The following is a 27348-nucleotide window of genomic DNA, read 5'->3' on the forward strand; positions in this document are numbered from 1 at the left end:
GTTCTTTAGATAAAAATATAATTTCAGAGCTATCATTAAACTAATTGAAAATAATTGATTTTAAAGTTAGGTAAAAAAAAAATCCATTGAAGCCAAGTGAACGCTCGTTTGATTTATATATATAGGATTGCAACTCGTTTTTTCAAATTTTTTTCAGGGTTTTCCAAGTTTCTTCTAGGTTTTTATAAGTACAAATTTTTGGATCTATTTTTAGTTTAATGTTATGTTTTTAGTAACAATTTGTGTTAAGTAGTATAAAAATATTGCAATGATACTGTAAAGCTACTTTAAACATATTTTTAAATAAAACATTTTTGATAATGAGAAACTTTTTTTATTTATACAACAGACTTTTGAGTCAGATCTAAATTTCACTACTGAATATGTTAAAGTTGCTAAAATTTAATGCTTTTACAGTTTTTTTTTTTGTGATTTTTGTACAAAATTCCAGATTTTTTAAGCTTTTTTTAAATTTCTCAATTTTTTTTTTTTTGCCTTAATTGTTAAATTCCAGGTTTTCAGGTAAAGTGGCAACCCTATTTATAATTCAATACTAAAAAGTATAAAGTTTCAATGAATCAATTTTCATGTTAGTGATTTAATATTTATTTTTTGAGCTGAGTTCATCTCAACTAAAACTAAAAATTTAGTTAATGGTAATAAAACGTCTATTAAAAAAACTAAAGGAATTAGTAAAAAATATGATACATAAACGTCCACGAGCTTAAAATAGTTAGTCTAAAAACTCTAAGAAAAAATAAACAAGCAAACAATTTAATTATGTAAGTTTTTCATATTTAAAATTTGAAACTACTTTTAGAAACAAAATCTGGAATTTAAAAATTTTTTTTTTAATTAGACAAGTAAAATTAAAAGTAATATTAAGTAAAGGAAAAATAATTTCATTATTTTATATTGAATCTTGTTCTTTTTTTTATTATCAATAACCACTTTGAATTTTTTTTAAAATCATGAACAGTTTTTAGTCAAATTTTATATTTAAATATTTCCCTAACAAATTTTATCCGGATCAACTATAAATAAATATTAAGTTGATATTTAAGTTTTAACTTGCTCTAATATAAATATGTTTTTATCTATTTCAATTTTTATACAAAACAAGCACTATGAAATTTTTCAAAAAAAATTAAGTTCTTGTAATAATCTAAAGGTGATAAATTGCCTTTAGAGATTGACTTCTGGTAATACTTATCAAACTTCTACGAAAAAAAAAAACAACTTAGAAAATATTAAAACTAACTTTATATCAAATATGCAGAGCATAAAAAGAATTTTCACATTCAGAAACTATAAACATATGAAAATTTTAACAATAAACAATAGTACAAATATGTAATAAACTGATAAAAAAATCAATAAAGTATAGCTTAATTATGAATGATGTATTTATGTTTAAAAAAATTACTTAATATAACAAAAAAAACAGTCTATAAATTTGCTCTTGTGTAATGTTTTTAAATGTAAAATTAATTTCTTTACATGTAAAGTTGTTTTATGTATAAGGATTTTTGATGCTATTGAGTTTACATACAGAAATGTTATTCAAAAACTCCAAGTTAAGCCATGTTCTCTGGGTGCTAAGAAGTTTTGACCAAAACTATTTTAAATAACTTTAATATGGCCAGCAAATTTAAACTATTTTATCAAAGCCAATTAATTAAATATACACCACTAAATTTAAATTGTATTATCAGAGAAAAAAAAAATAAATGATGATGTTATAAATTAAGTTTAATTATAATAAATGTTAATAAACTTACTAGTAAGAAAAAATATCAAAAAATGGCAATTATAGAAAATTTGAGTAAATATATATGTAAATTTTTCTTCTAGTAACAATCATATAATATCATCTAATGAACATTTTGCTTTTTTAGTTTATTGTATTAACATAAAAGTACAATAATAACTAAATTTATAAAATTTTATATTTATAAAAAAAAATATAAAATTAGTGTTAATATAAAATATAAAGTGTTAGCTTGTTCCTTTATTAAAAATATTACTTTTGTGAACATTAATAAAATTCAGAATATAATTGATACATTCAAAAAAGCTACATAAGTTAAAAAAAAGAATAAGTAAAGATGAAAAATATTTTTAAACTAATAAAAATTTGTTTCTGTTATTCTACAATTTTGATAGCTCTGATACATTTACAATTAAAAGGAAATACTATTAATAAAAAAACTAACCTCAATTGAAAGAATAATTCAGGATATTTTCATGTTTATTAAAATATCAGGATAACACGGGAAAACTCAAACAACTAGTTAAGACTTATACACAAATATATATATTAATAATTACAGTTTAATAGTTTATATATTATATTTAGGACATTTTGAGCTTAATTAGGATAGTTTTTTTTTTGATTTGAAGAGCAAACCTGTATAACTTTTATTTTTTTGTCCTTGATACTAAATTTTGATTCCAACACAAAAAAAATACCGTCACATATTTGATTATTAAATCCTTTGTAAAAAAGAAAAAAAAATTGGCAGTCCTAGTTCTTGTTCAACTTTTAAATTCTAACTTTTACAACAAACCTGATTTTTTTTTACATAAATATAAAAACTGTTTATTAAACCCTGTAGTTTGTAATTTGCTATAATTATAAATTTAATTTCTTTTTTTACAGAACTAGAAACTGAAATTAAAAAACGAGTAGTTTAGACAAATAAAATTGGTAATAGTTTTTTGCTAATAAAACCATAATAAATAAACTGTTAACTTATTTGTTATATATATTAAAAAAAATATTACCATTAGATTTTAAAAAACGCTTTAACTTAACTAATATTACTTGAGCTATCAAAAATATGGTTTTCTTACAAACAAAAAAAGCATTTTTATTTATCAAATTAGATGTTTTTGAAAACAAGGTCCAAAATAATTTGATAATAATACAGTTACTACTCACATAAATTGCAAAAATATCTTTTTAATGTTTTTAAAACAAGTATTGGGTATAACTAAACTATAAGTTTAGTATAGCCAATTTTCTTTCTTTTTTACAAAGGATTTAATAATCAAGTATGTGACAGTATTTTTATTTTGTTGGAAATAAAATTTAGTATCAAGGACAAGTAATAAAAGTTATACAGGTTCGCTCTTCAAATCAAAAGCAAAACTGTCCTAATTAAGCTCAAAATGTCCTAAATATAATGTATAAACTATTAAACTGTAATTATTAATATATGTATTTGTGTATAAGTCTTAACTAATTGTTTAAGTTTTCCCGTGTTATCCTGATATTTTAAAAAACATAAAAATATCCTGAATTATTCTGAGTATCATGAAAGTTTGAAACCCTGTATGATTATTAAAAATTAAAACATTAGTAAACATTTAATTGTTGCCTCAAACAAAGTATATATTTTTAAATAATGTTGAAATTGAATTCAAAAGAAAGTGATCAGTTTTCTCCGAATTTCCCCTCATTTGAATAGCTATTTTTTTAAATAATTTTAAAAGCAGGGCTAAAAAGTGAAATAAAGCTTGCAATAGCAATTGATAGTGACCATAAGATCGTAAAGCACATGAAAGGAAGTAAATAAGCTTCAGAAAAAAAATCGCTGAAAGACAAAATGAATTCTGTAGATTCTTTTGTTAGTTTGATATAATTTAATGGTATAATTATTTTTTAGAATGTTATTTAATGAGTTACAGAAAATGTTTTAGTTAGCTACTTATGTTTATTATATTTAAGTATAAACCATAATGTTATATGTACCTCTATTTTTAAGATTCAATGTTTTGATGTAAAAGTAAACTTTTTTAGTATGTTATAAAATCTAAAAGATTAAATAAAGTCTTTAATAGTGATAATGATCTTACAAATGTAGTGTAAAAATAATTACAAATAGAAAGTATCAAAAGTAAATAATAAAAAATAACAATTTAAAAATATAAAAACATCGATAACATAAATTATAATAATGAAGTGATTTTATTGAATTGTGTAAGGCAGATTGCAAGTTAGTTAATTAGAATAGCAGAAAACATGAAAATTTGATTTCTTATAAATAAACAAACATAAAATTCTGTAAAATATAATTTTGTCAATCAAGTCAAGTTTTAAAGTTTACGATAGTTTAAAACAAAAATTTTAAAGAAAGTTAAAAATATTTATTTATAATTAATAAAAAATAATCATATATTACCAAGTTTATAAACTTTATAATCATTTTATACTTATTTTTACTTAAAATCTAGACGTTTATAGTCTATTTATTGTCATTTTTATAACCTTATCTAAATGAAATTTTTATCATTTACAGAGTGTTTAAATATAAACATTGTTCCTATTAAGTAAATTAAATGTTAAAAAAAATCTTTATTAAATTTTAAGAATTTTCTAAATTCTAAGTATAGCCAATTGAAAAGAAAATTATAAAAATTAAATTAAACAGTTTTTGATCAAAAACTTTTAAGTAAATAAAAATGTTCGTAAAAGAATACAAAAAAACTTTGGATTGTTTTAAGCAGATGCTTGTAAAACTAAAAATAAAATATTTGAAAATTTCTGTTAAGTAGGATAACATAAAATCTGGTAAAAAGTAAACTTTTAGATAAAAAGCTTTTACAAACACTTCGAAAATATTTTCCGTTTAAAAAAATATTTGAATAAAAGTTGACAATGTTTGTTTTTAAACGAAAGATGTTTTCGAAGTGTTTGTAAAAGACTGTAGACAGTGAATTTTTGATTGCTCTAATCATCTTTTATTTTTTTATAAAAAGAAACAGAAAATAATTTGGTCAAAAAACTAATTTAAAATTAAATAAGTGTGTACTGAACAAAAAAAGTAAATTTTGTTAGATCCATATAAAATAGATATAAAGGTTGTAAGATACAAAATTTTTTAGCATTTTAAGTTAAAATATTATGCTTGTGTTTCGGTATAACAATTCAAATGAATGAAAATACAATTTTTACCTAGATTTTCTATAGAAAAAATTAACTGTAAGTTATCTTGTTTGTTTTTTTTTTTTGGGATAAAAAAAAAATAAATAACTAAAAAGAAAAACGTAGTTTACTGTATTATAAAATATTTATTAAATTAACAAGTAGGAATAAGATGTAAAGCAAAAATTTATTTAAAGTTGTTCAATTTATTACATTTATAAGCGAAAAACTGAAGTATATAAACGTAGTAGATATAGCCTACTGGTTAATGCAGCACACTGAAATGGCAAACGAAAGCTTGGCGGTTTGAATCCTGCCATCAGCGTTTTTTAATATTTTTTTTCATCCATCAAGTTAAGCACTTAAAATGTTTAAAAGATAAAATATATTATTAAAATATAATTAATCAAATTAGCTTCAAACTCATTTTTACTGTAATACAAAATTGTTAGATAATTTTGAAAAACAACTTGAAAAAAAAATACTTTTTTAAAGAAAAGTATATTCTATGTAACACCAAGGGTTGAGTTTTACTTAAACAACAGAAAATTTTTACTTTATTTTCAAATCTTTTCTTAGCTATTCAGATAAGAGGGTAAAAATATGAAAGTTCAATGGGTTTTTTATAGAAGGACTTAATAAAAACAATCTTTATATAGTTTTTTTTTTTTGTTTTAAATAAAAAGTTATAATTTATCAGCATTTATATGCTTGAACTATTTTAAGTTGTGTTAATTTTACATTTATCAATTAAAGTATTTTGGTTTATAAATTAAAATATTGAAGGCATACGGGGTTTGGGAGGGGGAAATTATATTTTAAAACTTAATCTTATTTTTTTCATAAATAGATAAGCTCTTTGTTATTTTTTACTGCTTGTTAAAACTCGAAGCAACTTTTAAGATATAAGCGATCAAAGTAAGAGCATTCAATAGGTTACTTATGGGAGGCCAAAATTAAAAGGGCAAAAATAGACTATTTCACTAAAATTCTACCTACTCCTCTAAAAATTTTTCAGAGAAGTCTTATCTAAAATTTAAACAACTTTTTCTGAACAGATTCTAAAATTTTTTCAATTTTTTTATTTCATAAAAAATTAACAAAATATTTTTTATAATTAATTTAAGTCATAGTTTTTTATGTTTATTTATTTAAATTTGCTTCCTACAAATTTTTTATGATATTAAATATATATTATTTTCTAAAAATTTGAACTATATAGCTTTAAAAAGAAGGAATAGATAGACTTTTAGTAAATGTTTTAAAGTTTGAGATAAAAGGTCTTAAAAAATTTCAAAAATTGAGAAATTATTTTTTGTAAAAAAAAATTTAGACTCCCCTATGCCCTTAAACATTGTAAGTTGATAACAATGTAAGTAAAGTGAGTAAAACTCTATAAAAAATAAGTCAATTAAAATTTACAACATTAAACATTTTTCTAAAAAATAAATTTCAAAAAAAAAAAATATTTTATACACACATATATCCAACAATATACACACTTAAAACATATGTTGAAGTCTACGTTATTAGGTGAAGTTTCTATCAGAAATAAATTTAATTAAAAATTTTCCATAATTTTATGAAGGAATTTAAATTGTTATTTGATTTAAAATAAAATATATATAATTATTTGAAGTTTTTCAAAAAAAAAGTGTTTCAGAATTTAGACTCTGCAATAGAATAAAAGATAAATAGGTCCACTTTTTTATGTAATGATCTCAGTAATAAATAAGAACTACAAGAAGTTAACTTTCCATCAGGCAGATCCATATTTATTGATTGTATAAAGTGAACTCAAAGAACTTGAAAAAATATTTTTGAAAACAGTTAAATTGAAATATTAACAAAAAAATCTGTTTCACACATATAATATTTAGCTATTACCTTCATCTTTATTTTTCTCTTTATAAAAAAACTGATCTGTGGTAAAATAGAATACTGGTTGTTCAAACATTGTTTTAGATATAAAACAAAGTTATAAAAACTATCAGCAGTCTGAGTAACCTAGTGATCTAATATCTGATTCGGATTTTTTTTTAATTTAAAATCCGGTCCAAACCGGATGATCTTTTTTCAAACTAAGATCCAGTTTTTTTTGTAAATTGAGATCTGACTAGATTCTAAAAATTTTATGTTTCATATAATTTTAATAGAAAAATAAAAATTATAAAATTTAATAATAATATTTATTTTTTATAAATATTATCTTATAGTGTATACTTTAAACTTTCAAAGAAGAGTCAATGTTATATTTTGTAAAAAAATCAGACTCCCTATGGCCTTAAAAAAATATAATATATTGGTTAAAATAATTAGTTTGATCATAAGCTTCTAATTTTTTTTTTTTTCAAACTGTCAAAATAGGATCTTTTTTACTAATGCATGAATCTTTTCCTAAAAATATGAGGTGAATTTATCAAAAAACTAAGGAGAAGACAGAATTTTAGTAATTTTTTTATTCAGAGGAAATCACCAATGAAAATTTTTTCTTCCTAATTTCTATGAAACTTTTTATAAAAAAATTAATTAGCAATTATTTTATTCTGTGAAAATTATTTCATGGTAATTAATTATCTTATGGTATATACTTTAAGCTTAAGGGACATATATTAATTAAATATCTTTTATAAGTAGTGAATAATTTAACTAAACAAATGGGCAAAAAATACTATAATACACACATAATTATCACATTCTTAAATTAGGCTAACAACAATTTAATACATTTAAGGCTATAAATTTAAATACTATAAGATTTTATTGTTTCACTCAAAAATTTTTATGTTATGGAAGACTTTTTAGCTGTTAACATCAATTTATATGGTTAAATGATTTTACCTCATTGAAAAAAGTTATATTGCATATTTGCTTAGTCAGCATAATTTAGGACTTTAAAAAAAATTGGAAAAAATTGATCTCATCCAACATAGTCTTCTGAGTTTTAAAACAAAAGTTACAGACATTTAAGACTAAATTTTTGTAAATTCTGACATTTTTTTGGGTATTTATTTTCGGTTTAAACCATAAAAGCATATATCGTGAAAATGATTAAAAGTAAAGAGGTTTTAAATTTACCAAGTATGATCTTATTTTATAACTGAATGTTAAAGTTTGTTTTTAAATTTAGATCTCAACCAGAGATGCTAAATCGCAGAGCACAAAATCCCCGCAGTAGAATAAAAAATAAAAAGCATGGCAATAGAATTAAAATTTCTTATGAAAGCAAAAGCTGTATTTTACAAGTTGAGAACATAAAAGTTTCATATATTCAATTACACCAACATATTTAAAAGCATATTGTTTTTATAAGTATGAATGCTTTAAATGTAAGTTTATGTTTTTTATTTTCATAAGGTTAATTTTATTCACTTTATTGTTAATTTAATCATAACTACCTATTAACCTTGTAGTAGTAGGTAATGTTTGGTTAGAAAAATTAAAGAAAAGTATCTTCCACTTATTTAAATGGTTAATAAACTAAAAACATTGTAGCTTTGGAACTAATCGATGTTAAATTAATTTATTATTTGATTTTTTTTTCCAAAAATTAGATGCAATAGACAAATTATTTTTTCTTATATCCTACTTTTATCAAATTATTTGAATTTTTAAACTTAAAAATAAAGTTTGATTATTATAATTTTTTAAGATTCATTATAAATTATTTTATTAAGACATAGATTTCACTTAAAAGTAATTTGAATATAATTTATTATTTTTGTTTACAAACTTGAAACTACTATTTGCTTAGATTAAATCTATTTAAAATTTTTAATGTGACAAATTTACTGAGTCTTTTTTTATTATAATTAGGTAGTTTATCTAAAAAAAATATTATACTTGAAAGTTTTAGTGTACAACTCAAGGTTTTTAAAACTAGTTTTGTAATTTAAGCAGAGTTGAAACAAGGTCAGGAAAAGTCAAAAAACTCAGGAAAAGCAGAAAAAAAAGATAAATAACAAGAATAGTAAGGTTTTTTTTTTAAACAGTCAGGAAGTTTGACTAAATATTAAAAAATACCAGATTTTGTCAGTTTAAATTCACTGAATTCCTTATATTCAAAAACAAGTCTTTGAATGGTAAAAAATTAATTTAAATTCTTCAAAGTGTGATTAAAATTGAAAAAAATTCCAAGAATTTTACAAAATTTCTTAATGCCTTCATCTGGTAAAATTAAATGAATATCCTTTATAAAACTGCAAAATGTTTCTATTAAAATTTTTTTAAACTATCCTACTAGAACAAACAGTTTTTGTAAGCAGTTTGATAATCTGTAGCATTTTTTAGTAAAACAATGATAATACACATAAGTTTGTTTATCTAGCATTTGTTAGAATTGAATTGTTTTTTGTTTAAGTAAATAAATAATTTCATTCTAATTAAACACTAGGTTTAGTGTTTTGGGTAATAAGTTTATGTTTATAATTTACCTCATTATAATTTTTTCAAAATTGTTTAAATTTTTAAAATAAATTATAAAAGAGGTGAACTTCATGGTTAAGTTTAATTATTTATAGTTTGTTGTAGAATAGTTGTTTTTTAATATTTTTTACATAAATAAGGGTAAAATATTTACTACTAATTTTATAAATGTTGATAAACTGAAATATAAAATTGAAGGCTTTATTAATTCCAAGTGTTTGAATATGTATTATATTATTTGTTTAAATTGATAATTTGATTTAGAAAAGTCAGGAAAATTGTAATAAAAAGTCAGGAAATTGTTTAAAGAGTGGATAATAACTATAGGGTTGCTATTTTACCTAGAAATTAAAAATTCTGTACTTTGACAATTAAGGCAATTAAAACCTTAGCAAAGCTGAAATTAGATATAATTTAAAAAAAACCTACATTTTTTAACAATAAACCTAAAAAACCTGAAATTTTTAACAAGTTTACATAGTTCGGTAATAAAATTTAACTTGATTCAAAAATATTTCATATAAATAATTTTTTTTTTATCAACAAAAAAAACTTTTTTTTATAAAACGCATTTCAATAAACTTAAGTATTTTTCAATGGCTTATGCTATCAGGGTTGCCACTTTACCTGGAAATCTGTTTTTACCTGGAAACCTGATACTTAACAACTAAGGCAAAAAAAACCTGGAATTTGAGAAATTTTTAACCAAAGACTTAGAAAAACATTCAGTTTTTAACAATTTCAGCATGTTAAGTAGTACAATTTTAACTTGACACAAAAAAACTATCATATAAATAAGATTTCAATTAAAATTTAATAGTTATAATACACATTTTAATTAACTTTATAGTACATATACAATGTTTTTTTATTATTTAACACAGTTTTTTATATTAGACATAACTTTAAACTGAAAATAAACCAAAATACATGTAATTTTAAAAGCCTTGTAGAGATTTGAAAAACCAGGAAAAATTTATAAACATGAGTGGCAACCTTGTACTATTCCAAACAGTTTATTACAATAAATTTAACTTTAAACTAAAGCTAGACTCTAAAATGTGTATTTTTGAAGATTTTTTGAAATCATGTAAAAAATTTAAATAAAAATCAGGTGGCTATTCTCAGGGTTGCCACATAGTCAGGAAAATTCAGATCAAAATGGGGGGTTTTTGAAAAAATTCAGGAAAAATTCAGGAAAAAAATTTATAAAAACCTCAGATATTGTCAGTTCAAATTTATTTATTTCCTTTTATTTCAAAGCCTTCGATTAGTGAAAAATTAATTAAAAATTCTTTAAAGTCAGACTAAAATTGCAAAATGTTCCTTAAATTTTACAAAATTACTTAATTTTCAATGCCTTTTTTAGTAAAATTATAGTAAAAAGTCAGAAAAATCTTGAAAAAAGTCAGGAAAACTTTAGTAAAATGTCAGGAAAAAGTCAGGAAAAGTCAGGAAAAATTTCTCAGCTTGACTTGTGGCAACCATGCTATTCTGTAGTAGTTAAGGTAAGTCTCTAATGGTTTTTTTTTTTTCTTGGATTTACAAATAGTTATTAAGTTACACACTAAACACATTACTTTAGCAGTTACATTTTCGTAGGTAACAACCGTTGAAATTATTTTAGATGAAATTCCAGACCAAGAAGATTTACCAACTTTAGATTTTCCACCACCTAAAAAGATGAGGTACCAGAAATCTTGGGAATCTGTTTATGAGTTAAAAGGTTTTTTTATCTCCAACAATTTGTAGTATTTAAGAATACACATTTGAGTATTTCAATTTTGAATTCAACAACAATTTTTTTTAATACTGAGCTTTTTTATTAAATATTATAAAGGAAAGTTCTCATGTTTTTATTGAATTAAATTACTTTTTCCATTGTAATTTTTGAAAAAAAAATAATTTTTAAATAGTTTTTAAAGTATTTTTTGTAATTTTATTTCAATAATACACAAAAAATTTTATCATCTAAAGTCAAAAATTCCAATTCACTTTTTACCTAAAAATAAACATTTTGTTTTAATAATTTAATAATTAACAATACTTTAGCATGACATTTTTTTTACTTTAGTACTAACCTTTGACTACTTTATTTAAATAAATATACTTAGAATACATTTTATAATAACAACACACAAATTAAACTGTTAATTTTATTATAAAATTAAAACCAAAATTTGTTAGTATAAAACAAAGTTCGCTTCATAGACAAAAATTGAATTTCTAATTTTATTATTTAAGTAAAATGGTTCATAGAGACCATAAGGCGGTGAGATGGGCAAATTATTTATTTACAACAATTTTTTGGTTTTACACCTTACAAATTATCATGATTTTTGTTTGTTAAACAAAAAAAAAATTTTTAATTTTTGTCATAAAATACATTTATTTGAATATTAAAAACATTTTTCTGACAAATGGTTTGTGGTAATTTCAAGAATTCTTTATAAAATTTTTTAGTATATTGCTTTCAATTACAAAAAGAAAATTTTTATTTACTATTTTATAAATGCTAAGAAGATTAGCTTTGACTGATTTAATTACTAGACAGATCTACTTAGTTTTTTTATTTCAAAAAAGAATTATTTCACTGCATTGATTAAAATTATATATAAATTTTTGATAAAAGTTGTGATATAAATAACAATTTTATTATAAGCAAATTTATTATCCCATTTGTAAGCTTAGATTTATAAGATAGATTTAACTAAAGCTTTTATTAATTGAGAATAAATAAATTAAAAAAAATTGTTATTTATTGATCTTGTAGTGAAACAAAACTTTAAAAAGCACGTTTTAAAAGTAAATACATACTTAATTAGCTCAAGTTGAACTGTGATGCTACATCAGGCTAGCCACTTTACCTGGAAGCCTATAATTTGTCAAATTAACCCAAAAAAAAAACCAGGAATGTTTGTATTTTTGAAAAAAAATCGGAAAAACTTCAAATTAAAAAAAAACCTGGAAATTTTAACATTTTAAGCATTGTCAGTAGTTAAATTTTCGATTTGACACAAAAATTTATAATATAAATAATATTTTTTTTCTTCATCTAAAAATTTTTTATCTACCAACACATTTATTGTAAGTTTAAAGTATCTTTTTAATGTTGTCATACTGTTTAACACAGTATCTTATTTTGAACCTAATTTTCGACCAAATAAAGATTAAAATTGTGAACTTTTAAAATTCTGTAAGAATTTTGGAATACTTTAAAAAAAATTTGAAAATACAAGGCAACACTATTACATCTATTAAACTGTTTAGTTTATTGTGATACGTTTTTGTTAAATCATTGAAATCTCAATTGTTCACTTATTAATAAAATAAATATTAGATACACAACTTGTTTATAAACAAATATAAATAGTGTTTAATGTTTTATTAGTTATATCTGTTATGTCAACTATGTGTAATGCTGTTTTACTTATTAGATTGGATTGCTCCAACAAATTGTGAAACTAAAGCTTTTTGCAAGTGGTGCAATGTAGAACTACAAGCAAAAAAGAGCAACTTAAAAGTTCATTCTTATTCTGACCGACATAAACGCGCATCTCCAGTCACAAATAACCACAACTCAATAAATCAGTTTAGGATGTAAAAATCTTTTAAACAGCAATTCAACAATTTCCTTAAAGAAAACGTACGCCAGACAGAAGTCCGGTTAGCATTGCAACAAGCTCTTCACGGGAACTCGCTAGCAGGCGAACACCAGATAGATGTCATGAAGACACTTGGGACAGCTCACGAATCAGCAACGCTTAAAAGGAGGAAAGCAAAAATGATTCTGTGCAATACTCTCGCACCAATTTGCAGAAGACTAATCATAACTGATTTTATGGTGAAGCATTGTTCTTTCTATCTGGATGAGAGTACAGATACTGCTGGACAAAGTTTTCTAGGTAAGAAAATAACTTTTAAGCTTTGTTAATTTAATTAAGTTTAAATTTGTTATTTATTTACATACATTCTGTTGAATATAAAAATATTTTAATACAAAAAGCTTATTAAATTTAAATTTCAAACATGAAATAAGCTTTAAACACATTGTTCTTTGTTTTATTTTTTTAATATAGATTAATTCTTGTAACACGTTAGCTGTAAAAAAAAATATTTTGTTATGCAATGAGTTGGACATTTTTAGATTACTCAGATGTAAGTAGGTTTAATGACAGTTAAAGGAAAAAGTTTTTATTTTACAGAATTTAATAGGTTAATAAATTAAAATTTACATAAAATTAAAGTTAGAATTACTATGATTTTTTTTAATAATTATACAGTAAACTCGTTCTAGTAAACTAAGTCAGTTTCATTTCTAACATATATTTGATTTTTGTGTTGACTTTTATTTAATAGTTTAAGAAATATGTCAAAATATTGTTGATTTTATTTTTCTAATAAGGAGAATGATTTAATTATTATAATATTTATTAAACAGCAAAAATTTTAATTAATAAAGAAAATAATGAATAAATTAGCAATTTGTTGCTTTAACGAGCAGGGTTGCCACTTCACCTAGAAACCAGGAAAAACATGGAGTTAAAATTTTAGGCATAAAAATACCTGGAATTTTGTACATAAATTTTTAAAAGACGTTGAAAAACCTGATATTTTCAATAATTTTTACTTGTATAGTAATAAAATTTGGATTTCAATAGAAAATTATACCCTATTTTTCAAAGTTTTTTGTCATCATCAATTTTTTTTATTAATGAACCATTTGTAAAGCAGCTTTAGTGTACCTTTTCCATGTTTTTATACTCTTTAATACAGTTTTAACATTAAACTTAACTATTAACTTTAAACAGACCTTAATATGTGTAATTTTAAAAACTTGGAAGAAATTTAGAAAACCTGGAAAAAATTTTAAAAATACCGAGTGGTTAACCGGAAGCAGTTTATGTTCAAATAATTATAACAGTTTTCCTTTTATATACAGCGGTTGTAATTACAATTAAAGCTATACTTTCTTAAACTTTTGTTCTACTACCTTCAGTTGTTTAACTAGAACAAAGTGGTAGTCCTTTAATTTCACAGATTTTATGTACTTAAAAGTTCGACTATATTTGGTATTTTTAACTTTCTTAGATATCTATTTAAAAAAGCATGAGTAGTAGTTACCAACAGATAATTTTAAAACATTTATATTTTTTTTATTCCAAAGTATACAGATTATAAGTTCTTTTCATTCAAAATTTTACAGTTATTAAACTTATAACAAAAAAAATTAGAAAGCTTTATGTTTGAATCACAGGTGTTAGTATTTGTTATCTAAGCAAAATAAAGAAAACTTCAGTATCTACATTTTTACACCTCGAAGACCTTGGAAGAGACAAATCAGCGTTATCTATTGCTAACGCATTCAAAAGAGTCTTAAAGATGTATAATGTTCAGTTAAAAAATGTAGTTTCAATATGTAAGTATATATGAACTGTTACTGTTTTTTTCATTTTTGTATTCTAGTTATGTATTTATTAAATATGTACTACTAACGTGTTTTTAATTTTAAATTTAGATATTTATAGTAAGTTAATTTTTGTTTATTTCAGCTATTCTCTGTGTATTCTTGCTAACTTTTATAAACTAGTTTTGATATCTTACAATGATCTATCTTTATTAATAGACTTAATTTGATTTTATTCAATTGTTTAAGAAAAGTATAAATTTAAGCACAAACTGGTCTTATTATTTAAGAAAAATATTTTTTTTTTTTTTAACTTAGTAAATATATTTTTAGGTACAGACGGAGCTGCTTCCATGACAGGAGTTAAGAATGGAGTAGGACAAATTCTGAAAAAAGATAATCCCAGGCTTATAACAATATCCTGTACAAATCATGCTTTGCAAAATGCATGTTTAAATGCAACCAAAGCTACAATACCTAATGAAGTAAGTATTAAAACTATTTTATATAAATTATTAATTCAATTGTTGAATGAGAATTTTAGTAAGCTGCATTTATTCAAGTTACAAAGTTGTTTTTTTATATTTATTTATGATATTTTATTATATTTTAATATGTTGTATTAAAAAAAACCATTGTTGTTGAATAAAAGTGTGTATACTTTTAAATTAAATAAGGTTGAGGAGCTTATTAAGAAAACGTTCAACTACTTCAAGTTATCTAACACAAGAAGAAGTGACTTTGAAAATTTAGGTGTGTGTATGACGGGTGAAATTCCGTTAAAATTTAAAGCCTTAAGCAAAACTAGATGGATATCACACTTTCCATGCATTGAAAGAATTTTATTGAATTGGGAAGTACTCAAAGCTTTTTTTAATGAAGTAGGTATTAAACTATTACTATAAACTTCAAGACGCTTTAATAATTAGAAAAATTATTATTATAAAACTTAAAACAATCCTGTTTTAAATTATTTAGCATTTTTACAATTATATTTTTACAAATATCTATAAATTTAAAATTCAATCTGCCCTGAAACTTAGTAATCATATGTTTACTAAGGTAACATTTTATTAAATCAAATATATAATCAGAAGATATATAATAAATGTTTAAAAGCACAAATTAATTAACATAGATTTAATAAGAATATATATCTTTTTAAACAAAACTTTCTTTGTTAATGAGCCTTGTTTTATAAGTATTAGTGTTTATTAACTATAATGATGTTTGTTATCGAAATTTTTATTCTTACCTATAACATTTGTTTGTATATTAGCCAGAAAGAAGAAGAAACGATTTACATGCTGAAAGTATTCGAAAAATGCTAAATAGCAATAGATTAAATTTTGTTTTTAAATTTATGGGCAAAATTTTAGAGAAAGTTAGTTTCTAAGACCTATTATCTGCTTAATAATGAATTAACACCCTAAGCACTATAACTTAACTAATTTCAATCATTCTAATTTGATTTTAAATGTTTATTTTTAATTACTTATTTTGTAGTCATGCCAAGTTTAGCTGTAAGTATTAAATGTAAAGCAAGACTAAATTTTTACAGTGTAATAATTAATTATTTTTAATCATCAGGTAAATTCTGTTAATATTCTTCTACAAAAAAGTAAAGTAAACCTTTTAAGTTTGGATTAGCAATAACAAAACTTATACAGCATCTAAAAGACCTCATTTACCAACCAAATTCAAGTAAGCTTAATTTAGATCACAAGGCAACTAAGAATAATTTTTAATTTTAGGCTATTAATAATAAAGTTTCGTTTGATTTTATATCTACAACATTTTGGCGTAAATAAACATTATTTTTTAATTAGTAACGCAAACAAACGTACAATAACGTTCTTATAACAAAACATTACTAACATTTTGTTAAAGGTTTAGTAGATTCAAATTTAGATTGGATTTTATACAGAGTAAACGATATAAGTAATTATTATCAATATTTTATTTTTTTATTAAATTAATTGTTAAATTATTATTTTACTATATAAATTAAGTTGTAGTTACTAAAATTTACATTTTTTTTTGTAGCTAACCTTTTGGAAGTACCTATCTTTCATGTAGAAGTAAACGAAGTTTATGCAAATTTATCCATTAGTAAGAAGGCAGAGGTTAAACTAATTAAAATTCACGTTGTTTAGTCAATTGGGTTTATTAACAACTAAACTTAATTGATTTTTTTTAAATAGGATTTGTTTAATGAGAATAATTTCTGAAATTGTTTTTACTTTACTTGAAAAAATTTAAAGTCAAAATACAAGTTATTATAATAACTGTGTTTTTTTTATACATAATCGTTTTTTTTTTCAGTAAATTCTCATACTTTACTTAAGTAATTTACTTAATGTTGTGTATTACACGTGAAAAAATTTCTGTTAATGACACGCTACGGTTCTAATCTGTAACTAATTTTCCTATAATTCCAACATTTTTATAATTAATTGTTTTAATACAGGTAAAAAATATTTTTCAAAGTTTTGTTGTAGTGTTTATAATTGAATTGGAAAAAAGAATGCTGCAAAATCTTGAATTTTTGGCTCAGTATGAAGTTGTAAACGATGTTAGTTGGTATTAAATATATCTTCAAAAAATAAAATAACTTATTTAAATATCATTAAAGCTTATAATTTTTTAAAGGCCTTAAATAGACGGATGCCGGATATTGAGAAGTTTTTAGAACATCCAAAAATTAAAAAATTGTTTGAAGGAAACCACAGAGATACTATCTCACTTCAATACAAAAGTTTGCATGGACGTCATCAAACAAGTATCGGTTAGCTAAAGGAAAATAACAATAGTAACCTACTACTTAAATATAAATTAAAATTTTCATTGTTAATGTTAAACAAGTTTTTTAATTTAGTAAACATTGTAAATCTACCGAAAACTAAGTTCTGATAAAATAAAAACATGATTTATTATTGTAAGAGTACACTTACAATTGATTATGTACATAAAAAGTTATCAGTTTATTCTTAACAGATAAATCAACAAACGTTAACTTTTGGAGCAGTGTTCGCGTTGAATACCAAGAACTTAAGGAGTTAATGATGAAACTACAAACGATACCTTTTAGTAACGCGCAAATCGAGCGAGACTTTTCCTTGATGAATATCTCGAAAAACAATAGACAATCTAATATGGGCCATATTTTGTTAAACTCCTTAATGATTATTAGGTAAGTAAAAATTTAATGTATTTGGATTTATGTCTTTTTATTTTAACCTATTTATTTCATAGAAATGAAATTTTAATGTGTAATTTAAACTGTAAAGTTTTTAATCATTATTTAGATTATTTAATTTTAGTTAAAGTTGGGTATGCAACTCGATGACCGAGAGGTCTTTTTGTGTACCCGGATCCTTGAAACAAGAAATTTTTGAATTTTGTTTTGTTATTATTCAACAAACCTTATCATTTTGATTTTTACTTTTAAAAAACATATTTTATTATAGGAGACATATAGGCCCTATTAATAACTTGTTTTTTTTTAATGTAATCCAAATAAATTAATATTTTGTATTACAACGATTTGTTTTATATATTTTTTTTTCTTTTATTTTAAATATAAGGGAAGAATAAATGCATAATAAGAATTGAAACATTTTTTTGCTAAATTTATCGGTATATTATCAGTAAAATTCAATAATATATATCACTAGTAAAAGTTACTAGAACTTTTTTAACAAATTTTAGTTTAGGTAGTTTTTTAAATTTTTTATTCTAATTAAAACTATTTGTACAAGGTTAAAAAGCTTGGCGTTTGCTTATTATTTAAATATTATATAGGTTGTTGTCTTTTTAGATAAAGTAAAGTATAGTTTTAATCTGTTTGTTGAATATTTTTATCATAAATATAATATTGGTAAAGTACAAAATTATAACTCAATGTATGGTTTATAAATTACTCTTTTTCATTCAAAGGTTCAATTCAAACATTAGTAATAAAAAATTCCTACAATTACTTTTTACATTCTTAAGCCAATTATTACCCAAAATTATAATAAATTCTATTTTTCTCAGATCAACCTGCAAAAGAATGGAGTTATGCTGTGACAAATTTCCACTTTCAGATACATTGATAGAAGAAGTTGGTAAGTCTAGTTTGTACAAACCAAGAAGCCAAGATGTCAATGAAATCTTGACAAACGAAGAGTACAGCAAATTTAAACCTTCAAATTTGACAATGTTTGCAGCAAACAATGTAATATAAAATTTCAACAAAATTTTTGCGTGTTAAAAAGCAGTTAATTTAAGAAAAAAAAAAAGCTTTTCATTTAAAGTCAATTCACTATTTTAAAAACACTTTTACTTGAGTGACTGTTAAAGCATTCTACTGTTTAAATTTGTTGTGACTGTATTTTATTCAAAAATTTCAAATTTGTTTATTTACAAAGTTTTGTACATTAATTGCTAAAATTTCTTAGACTATTTGTACTTTTTTACATATTTTGTAGTAACAATAATAAGTTCAATAATAATCCAACCGTTAATCGCGCTAATTTTTTATCATATGAGTATTATGCTAAATTTCTTTTGCCTAACAAACTTAAAAATTTCTCATTTTCTTAGTTTTTATTAAGTATTTTTTAAATACTTAAAATTGTTATTTTAAATTTCCGTATTAACTTTTGTATTTTTTAAAATTTTTATATAAAATTTTAGGTTTTTAAACAAAACATTTTTACTTCAATTCAGCTTTTTTTTTAAACAATTTTCTTTATTTACCAATATAGATTTTTTTTTAATTGCCATAACTGCTAGTTATTGCAATACAAATTAGTTTAAGTCATAGTGCTGTAAACTGCCCTAATGTTATGCACTTGTTCTTTTATTATGAACATATAAAATTAATCCAAGCTCTTTATATATATATCAAAAAAGTATGTAGAGTATATAGCTTGTATTAGTATAATATTTTGTAGTGTCGAAGGTTTGTATAATTTTTTTAATTACAATATATCCTAGTTTTTATTTTTTCACAAACTTTGAAACTTGAATTAAATGAATAAACCTAGAAGTACATAAGCAACTTACAAAAATAAATTACTTTTTAGTTAACTATACTTACAAATTAAACATTGAAAATGGTTTAAAACTTAAAGATAAATGAAATAAGTAATACTAGTAACCTTTTAGATTTTTTTTCTCTTAAATAAAGTTTTATTTTATGAAACAAATTAAAGTAGTTTAACATGAATTCCTTTAAATGTACAATTTCAGTCTTTGCTTTATATCATAGTCATTATTATCTAATAAAATATCTTTTCACTAAGTTAACATTTTTAGCTGCGAATATTCTTACTGCAAAAGCTTTAGTATAATTAGATTGTTATAAACCTTATAGCAGAAAATATTTTTAATTTAGTTTAAAAAAGTAAATTAAGCTTAAATCTTTAACAAACCAGTTAAACTGACCTTATTTTTTTACATTTAATAAAAATTTAAGGTATATAAACAAATAAATTTTTGATAAAAATTTTCATAAGAAAAAAAAATTTTAAAATAAGTAAGTAAATTGTAAATTAATCACTTATGTAGTTTTTCACTTTAATAAAATTTTTGCAGGAACAAAAAAAAATTTTGACTTTAAGAAATATAAGACAAGACGTGAAAGTTAGTTAAAACTTAAAAAATTAACATGCATTATTAAAGTTTTAAAATTAAGTGAATTACTCAAGCGTACGATTTTGGCTTATAAATTTCTTTTTTCTTCTAGCTCTCTCACTTTTGCGCTAAAACTTTGCGTCTATTTGTAAAGTTGTTAACTGAAGAGAATAACTCGAGCGCGCTCCAGCGTACCACTCACTTTTCACTTTACTTTCTTTTATTTCTCCAAATTTCTCTCAATTTACTATAGAGCTTTAAAGCGCGTGTTTACAATTAAAACAGCTGTATTTAACTGCCATCTTGATTATACCATGTCTGATCTCAACACAGTTAATGAAATTGTAATAAGTTAAATATATAGAATTGAATACACATGATAATTGTTTACAATACAAATTTAAATTGAAATGACATGTTTTTATTCGTGTATAATTTGTCAATTTCTAGAATTAATGATAAAACACTTACTCAGAAAATCAAATTTAAAATAAAAAACAGACTTTTTATCAGTGTTCAGTATTATTTTTAGAGTTGTGGCAAATTTTTTAAGTGTTTGTAAGAAATCCCTGGTTGAACATAAGCAATAAGAATTCAGTATTGTAAAATACCTGTGAGAATTTTTAACTTACAGTTGTTTTACACTTTTGTTCTAATTTTAAGTTCATAAAAAAATAAAACTGTGGTCTAGTTTTTTAAAGTTTTTTTTTTTAGCTTTATGTTCACATTATTATGTAGTTCCAAAATGTTTGTTTATATTTAAATAACTGGTATAATTTCGTTTTAAAATGGAAATATAAATAGATTGATAATAAAAAAGTTGGTTTTTTACATTAGATGTATAAGGATTTTTTTTTAATATATTACTTACTCATTTTGTTTTGAGACTGTTAGGTTTTTTAAAAATTTAAAACAAACATTTAAAAAACATTAGAAAGTATAGCTAGTATAAAAGAATTAAATTTTATGTAGTTTTATACTACTGTTTTTATATTTACCTTTTATGATACTAAACTGTAGTATAGTAGTTCAAAATGGTAGTTCTTTAATTACTCTTTTAAAAGATCTCAGAAAATAGGTTTTTATTTAAATAAATAGTTCTATTTTATTTAATGATTGGTTAAAAAAAAGATTATTATGAATATATTAAATTATTTTCAACTTTTTAAATTTTTTTTTCAAATACAAAAAATATATTTTGTAAGCGGTTTTTAAAATCTTAAGGTTTTTAAAACAAGCAAATTACATAAAAAATAACAATTTTTTAAGCAAGAATTGTTTTATTTTTAGTTTTATAAATAATTACATACATATTACAGGGTTGCCACACACTCAGGAAATCTCAGGGAATTTTCAGACTGTAGAAAATCTCAGGGAAACTCAGGGAATTTTGGCATTTTTCTTTTAACTCAGGGAAACTCAGGGAAGTTTTGATTTTTTCTCTAAATTTCAGGGAAGTTTTTGAAAATCTCAGGGAAATTTTTTTCTAGATCTAGAATGAGGTTTAGTTAATCCAGTTTCAATATTTTGTTCAAAAGTAGTAATTTTTATTATTTAAATGGTTATTTAGAATTTTTTTAGCCTTGCGGCTAGTTCTTCAATATTACTAGTATTAACATTGTAGTTTTTTTAAGTTTTAAATTTATAATTACCTAAGTAAAATCAAACAGTTTAGAGAAATAAAAGTTGTTGTTAACTATTCATTGAAAAGTTCTAATAAACTTTTTATTTTTAGTTACTTATGTAGTTTAAAAAACACTATGTTGTACTATTAGTTCTTATTTTTTAAATAATAAAGTTAATTGTTATTTGTTTACAACTACTTGTTTTCAGTAAAAAAAATTAATGTTAAGCTTTTAAGTTTTATTTATTGCATTCAGAACAGTTGCTAGGAAAGACATACAAGTCATAATGAAGTTATTATGTATGCATTTAAGTGAGTTCTTCATGTGAAATTATCATTATAGTATAATTAAATTTTGTCAATTAAAATGTCAAACAAATTAAACTTTATTCTTTTATGTAGAAAGTTAACTAACAAGTTTACACAAAGTTGTGCAAAAATTTAGTTTTTAATTTTTAATTGGTTTAAACCTTTTAAGATTGAGTTTTTGAAAACAGTTTTTTTCATAAATTTAATGCAGAAGCATACACATACAACCTTCCTTTTATTATTAAAGAAAAAAATGAGAATGAGGTATTAATAATTTGTGTTAGAAGAGAAATTTTTTTTTTTAACATTTGAAAAATACTCAGGGAAACTCAGGGAAATTTAAGGTTACTCAGGGAAATTTTTGGTCACTCAGGGAAAACTTTTTGGCACAAAGAGTGGCAACCCTGATATTAACTTCAACTTAAAAATATTATGTTATTATTTTTAAATTTGAAAATATAGTTCCTACCTTTGCTTAAAAAAGATTGCTCATTTTACTGAAGTGTAAAAGGCTTATTTAAATAAAGCTGTGAAAATTAAATTACTGTAACTTGCACACCTCTAATAAATATTAAAAATAAAAATAATTCATCTCATGTTTGTTAATTTACTCATAATGCCTTTAAAATAGCTGTGATAAGCTACTTGTATTATGTTATTGAATAAACTTAATTTAGTTTTTTTTTGTAAATTTAATGCTTTCATACTAATAAACGCAAATCAGTAACAATGAAGGAATATTCTTGCCTTTTGATTTACACTTTTTTGAAAATATCGTTTATGCATCACATTTTAGTTTAAAACAAACAAACGTTTAGAGAGTATTCAGTGTTAAGTTGTTATAACAATAATATTTTTCTGCTAACCCTAGTGTGGATAAATAATGAATCTACTTTTGTTTGAAATTTAAGTTTCATGTTTAATTGTTATTTAGCAGTTTGTTAAAAGTCATTAAATATCTGAGGGTTGCCATTTTACCTGGAAACTTTAAACAACCTGGAATTCGATAATTTAGACGAAAAAAAGAACTGTAAGTAAGAAATTTAAAACAAAAACATTGCAAAATCCTGGAATTATGAACAATAATCACTTAAAAATCTGAAAGTTCAAACAGTTTTTTCATGTTAATAAGAATATTTAGATTTGGCACAAAAAATCTACCTTATAGATAAGAAAAAATTGTCATCATCAAAATTTTTTTATTAAAAAGTACTTTTAAAGTAGATTAACAGTATGTTATCAATGTTTTTATACTATTTAACATATTTTTTACCTTAAACTTGATTAGAATTAAAAATAGACCAAAAAACAAGTACTTTAAGAAACCTGAAAGAAATTTTGAAAGCCTGGAGAAAATTTGCCAAAAGGCTGTGGTTACCACAGTGTGGTAACTCTGTATCTAGTAATTATGGTGTACTGTTCGTTTTTAGTGATTGTTTTTGAAAATGTAGTAACTCTGTTCATACATACAGTGGTGTTTTTATTGCCTGGCATCTTTTATGAAACTCAGATTGTTTATCATTTTAAGAAAAAGATGACTCTATTTTTAACTGATGTATACAAAATATTATTAGTTAAATTATCGTAATAAAAAACATTTTCTATTCTCAGTTTTAAGTTTGATTAAAAAAAAGCTAAACAGTAAAACAAGGTTTTCCAAGATGGGCCTAATGGTTCCTTAGGAGCTATTTGAGAAATTCAGATGCCCATAAGCCTTAAAGTGGACAAAAGGGGATTTTTCAATTTTTTGGCTTTCATTGAGATTGACATTAATTTTGCACCAGTAATTTTAATTTAGGTTTAGTTTCAAAATGCACTTTGCATAAGTAATTTTTAGAAAAAAAAAGTGCTTAATAACAAAATTTTTTAAGTAAAGTTCAAAATTCTGTTAATTTATTTACAATTAATGCTTACATAGCTCAAATCAAATGTTCAAAAGACATAATGTTCAAATTAATATAAGAAACGTAAAATTTTAAAATTTAGTGTAAAATTAAACATCAGATGCTTAGTTTTTAAATTGAAAGAGTTCAATTTTAAAAAAATTGTTAATATGTGAATATCAACTTTATATATAGAGAGACTTTATATTTTTTCAAAACTGCAACTCCTTTCAAAATTATCATGCCAACCAGGCAGTCTCATTAGATAATGTACTTTTCATAATCAAGTATTTTTTTATATCTTTATATTTCATGTTTTACCAAATAATATTTTAATAGGAATAGTTGTACTTAAAGGTCAGATTTGCATGTTTGCTGAAACAACAAAAAAAAGTTTTTTTTTATCTTGTTTAAGTTACATTTATAAAAATCTTAGTTCTTGACTATTTTTGTAAAGTGGGTTAGGGATAAGAGTATAAAAATAAAAAAATTTAAAATAGTTCCTAACTTCTCAAAGTAAATTAATGTAAACAAAATTTTATGTTTGAAATATATAATCCTACTAAAAATAATCGAGTATATTTTGTTTTTATGGATAAACTGATAAATTATAGAGTTGTAATTTTTCAGCATTCTGAAAATAAGTATGTCCAACTTTTATACATAAATTTAGCTTTGTGCTATGAGTGTAAGTTAGTTTATTTTTCATTTTATTAAATATAATCTTGTAAAAACCATATTTAGTTACCTCATTAAATTAAGTAATACGGTTTCTAAACTGTCACTGTTATTTAATACTTATGATAAACTCCAAATAAATATATTTTTACGTTATTATGAATCATTTTTTTTACACATGTTGAGCTTAGTTTTATTTTTTGAACTTTAGATAAGTCAGATTATAAAAAATAATAAAATGTTGTTTATAAAATAAATGGTGTGATGCTCATGACCGAAGTATTTTTCTCCAAACCAATCAATTGGCTTTAGTTGTAATTTTTCAAACTTTTCTATCTTACTGAGTCTTCTGTTTTTTAAACTCTAATAATTGCTTTCTGTATTTCTAATTTTAACTAATAATAAAACTGCAAACAACCTATTTTATTTATTACAAGGTTTGAATGATAATTTTTTTAACTTTTATTTTTTTAATTATATCATTGAAGTAAAATAATATTAAGGCTTTGTACAATTAGAAAATATTGAAACTTTTTTCCACTAAAACATGGTACAATATAGAATAGTCTATTTTCATCTACACGATGATTTGTTTATAAAAACTCTTTATTTAACACTAAATTAAGCACTGTTTTCAACTATGAAATTAATTAAAAGTTTTTTAGATTAAATTATATGGTAAATTTGAAAACATTTTGAGTACTCTTACTTGGTTAACTTTACATGGTTGCCACGTAATAAGGATAAATCAGGATGCTTTAAAGCTCGTGAAAGTCTCATGAAAGCTCGTGAAAGACAGCTTAAGATAACTGAATCCGTTTTTATTTTATTTCAGGCTGACTTAAGATAGTTTTATGATTTTAAAAAATCTTAAGAAAAATTTTCGACATTTTTAAATGATATTTAGTTTCAAAATGTTTTCTCTTTCATAACGAATTTTGTTTAAGACTTGATTTTAATTAATTTACACAAGTTTAAAATAAATATTTTGTAAAGGAATTTGAAATGAAACAGGATTAGTAAGGATAGTTTTGTCAGGAATATTTTCTGCACATGGAGGATAGTATTTTGACTTAATAAAAGAGGCAACCCTGGGTTTATATTTTTTTTTTCTTTTATTTTTAGCTTTTACTGTATTTTTCTCAAAAATTCAACCAAAAAAAGCTTGCCTGATGCTTTTAATAGCCAGCCTTCAATAGTCTTTCATTATTAAAAAAATAATTAAACATTTCCTTTTTTTTTACTCAAACTATTTTACAGTTTTATATTAAGTTTAAAGTATTATAACCTTTGTATACTGCTCTTAGAGGTGCACAATTATTTTAACTTATTTAAAGAAAACTTTTTGAAATACCATATTTCAAAATAAGTTTTTGAAAAACTATAAATTACCTAAGGCTGGTCTTTTTTTTTTTAGAAAATTTTAAATACTTTTTAAAATATGAAAAACAAAAATGAAAACAACAACAGTTTTTTTAAATAATTTATAATAAAGATTTTTCCTTACTGCTTTTTTACTATTATAATCTTCTCATAATACTTACAAGCATATTTTAATTTCTTTCCATGGTATATTAATTTTTGAAATTTCGCCTTTTAAACATTTTTTGTATTAAGAATAGTCGAACTCATGTAAATAAGTCTTAGACAATTATATATTTAACAGTTGTTAACTGATTTAATAAATATTAGTTTTTTGTTATGTTAACTTTTGTTAAGTATATTATATAATTAGTATTTTTGACAATAAAGAATATAAATTACATTTAATCAATACAAAAAACATCGGCGAAAGTCAGCAGAGCAGAAGCCTGGACTTTCGTTTGCCGTGAGACAAGCTCAAGTTTAACAATAGGGTTGATCACGCCAATTCGATCATCAGACCCTAAGTCGCGGTAGACTGAGACCGGTTTCGTCCTTATTAGGACTCATCAGTCAGTCACAACCGAAAAACTTGTAGGCTTTTTTTTACCTACAAGTTTTTCGGTTGTGACTGACTGATGAGTCCTAATAAGGACGAAACCGGTCTCAGTCTACCGAAACTTGTGGTCTGATGATCGAATTGGCGTGATCAACCCTATATTTAATCAATACAATTGAACTAATCAAGACTACTTGTGTTTGAGTTTTGGCAATAAAAAGTTATAAACTTGAATTATGACTGAAAGTCAAGGGAAAATTTTTTAAATCCAGGTATTTAATGAAAACCTTTAAATATACAAATTACTAATTTTTATTAAGAAACTGTTCATATTAAGTATATATCTAAAAAGTTATAATTTTTACTTTCTTTTTTGTTTAATTTACTTCTTAAAATTTTAGTTTTTAAACACTCTTCGAGGCAATATTTTGTATTTCAAAACAGCTTTGCTTTTATAGTTGAATAACGTAGATACTATTCTAACTTGCTTTTCAATTATTAAACTTACAATTTTATTGTTTGTACAATTATATAAACAATAAAATATAA

The 27348-nt window shown here is 22.7% G+C and overlaps 2 protein-coding genes across 2 annotated transcripts; both read left to right on the forward strand.

Annotated features, from left to right (window-relative positions):
* The first annotated feature begins 10537 nt into the window (after positions 1-10537).
* On the forward strand, positions 10538-12959 carry LOC145841170 (uncharacterized). Its single transcript, XM_082948540.1, has 3 exons — positions 10538-10863; positions 10958-11081; positions 12793-12959. The coding sequence occupies exons 1-3, from the start codon at positions 10783-10785 to the stop codon at positions 12957-12959; spliced, it is 372 nt and encodes a 123-aa protein (XP_082804666.1). The 5' UTR covers positions 10538-10782.
* A 103-nt stretch (positions 12960-13062) lies between these two features.
* On the forward strand, positions 13063-19008 carry LOC145841171 (uncharacterized). The gene is made up of 9 exons (XM_082948542.1): positions 13063-13260; positions 15096-15247; positions 15440-15643; positions 16042-16146; positions 16433-16466; positions 16809-16888; positions 17415-17550; positions 17760-17955; positions 18801-19008. Exons 1-9 carry the CDS (start codon positions 13083-13085, stop codon positions 18988-18990), a joined length of 1275 nt encoding a protein of 424 aa, XP_082804668.1. The 5' UTR covers positions 13063-13082; the 3' UTR covers positions 18991-19008.
* Positions 19009-27348: the final 8340 nt, after the last annotated feature.

The sequence above is a fragment of the Thalia democratica genome, chromosome 7 (assembly GCF_965202585.1).
Source record: "Thalia democratica chromosome 7, ktThaDemo2.hap1.1, whole genome shotgun sequence".
Lineage (NCBI taxonomy): Eukaryota > Metazoa > Chordata > Thaliacea > Salpida > Salpidae > Thalia > Thalia democratica.

Coding starts and splice junctions, on each gene's coding strand:
- LOC145841170 (XM_082948540.1), top strand. CDS start 10,783: ATGTCAGGAAAAAGTCAGGAAAAGTCAGGAAAAATTTCTCAGCTTGAC. Junction 10,864..10,957: donor GCTATTCTGTAGTAGTTAAG/GTAAGTCTCTAA, acceptor ACATTTTCGTAG/GTAACAACCGTTGAAATTAT. Junction 11,082..12,792: donor ATCTGTTTATGAGTTAAAAG/GTTTTTTTATCT, acceptor TTTACTTATTAG/ATTGGATTGCTCCAACAAAT.
- LOC145841171 (XM_082948542.1), top strand. CDS start 13,083: ATGAAGACACTTGGGACAGCTCACGAATCAGCAACGCTTAAAAGGAGG. Junction 16,467..16,808: donor CATTTACCAACCAAATTCAA/GTAAGCTTAATT, acceptor TTTTTTTTGTAG/CTAACCTTTTGGAAGTACCT. Junction 16,889..17,414: donor CCATTAGTAAGAAGGCAGAG/GTTAAACTAATT, acceptor AATTTTTTAAAG/GCCTTAAATAGACGGATGCC.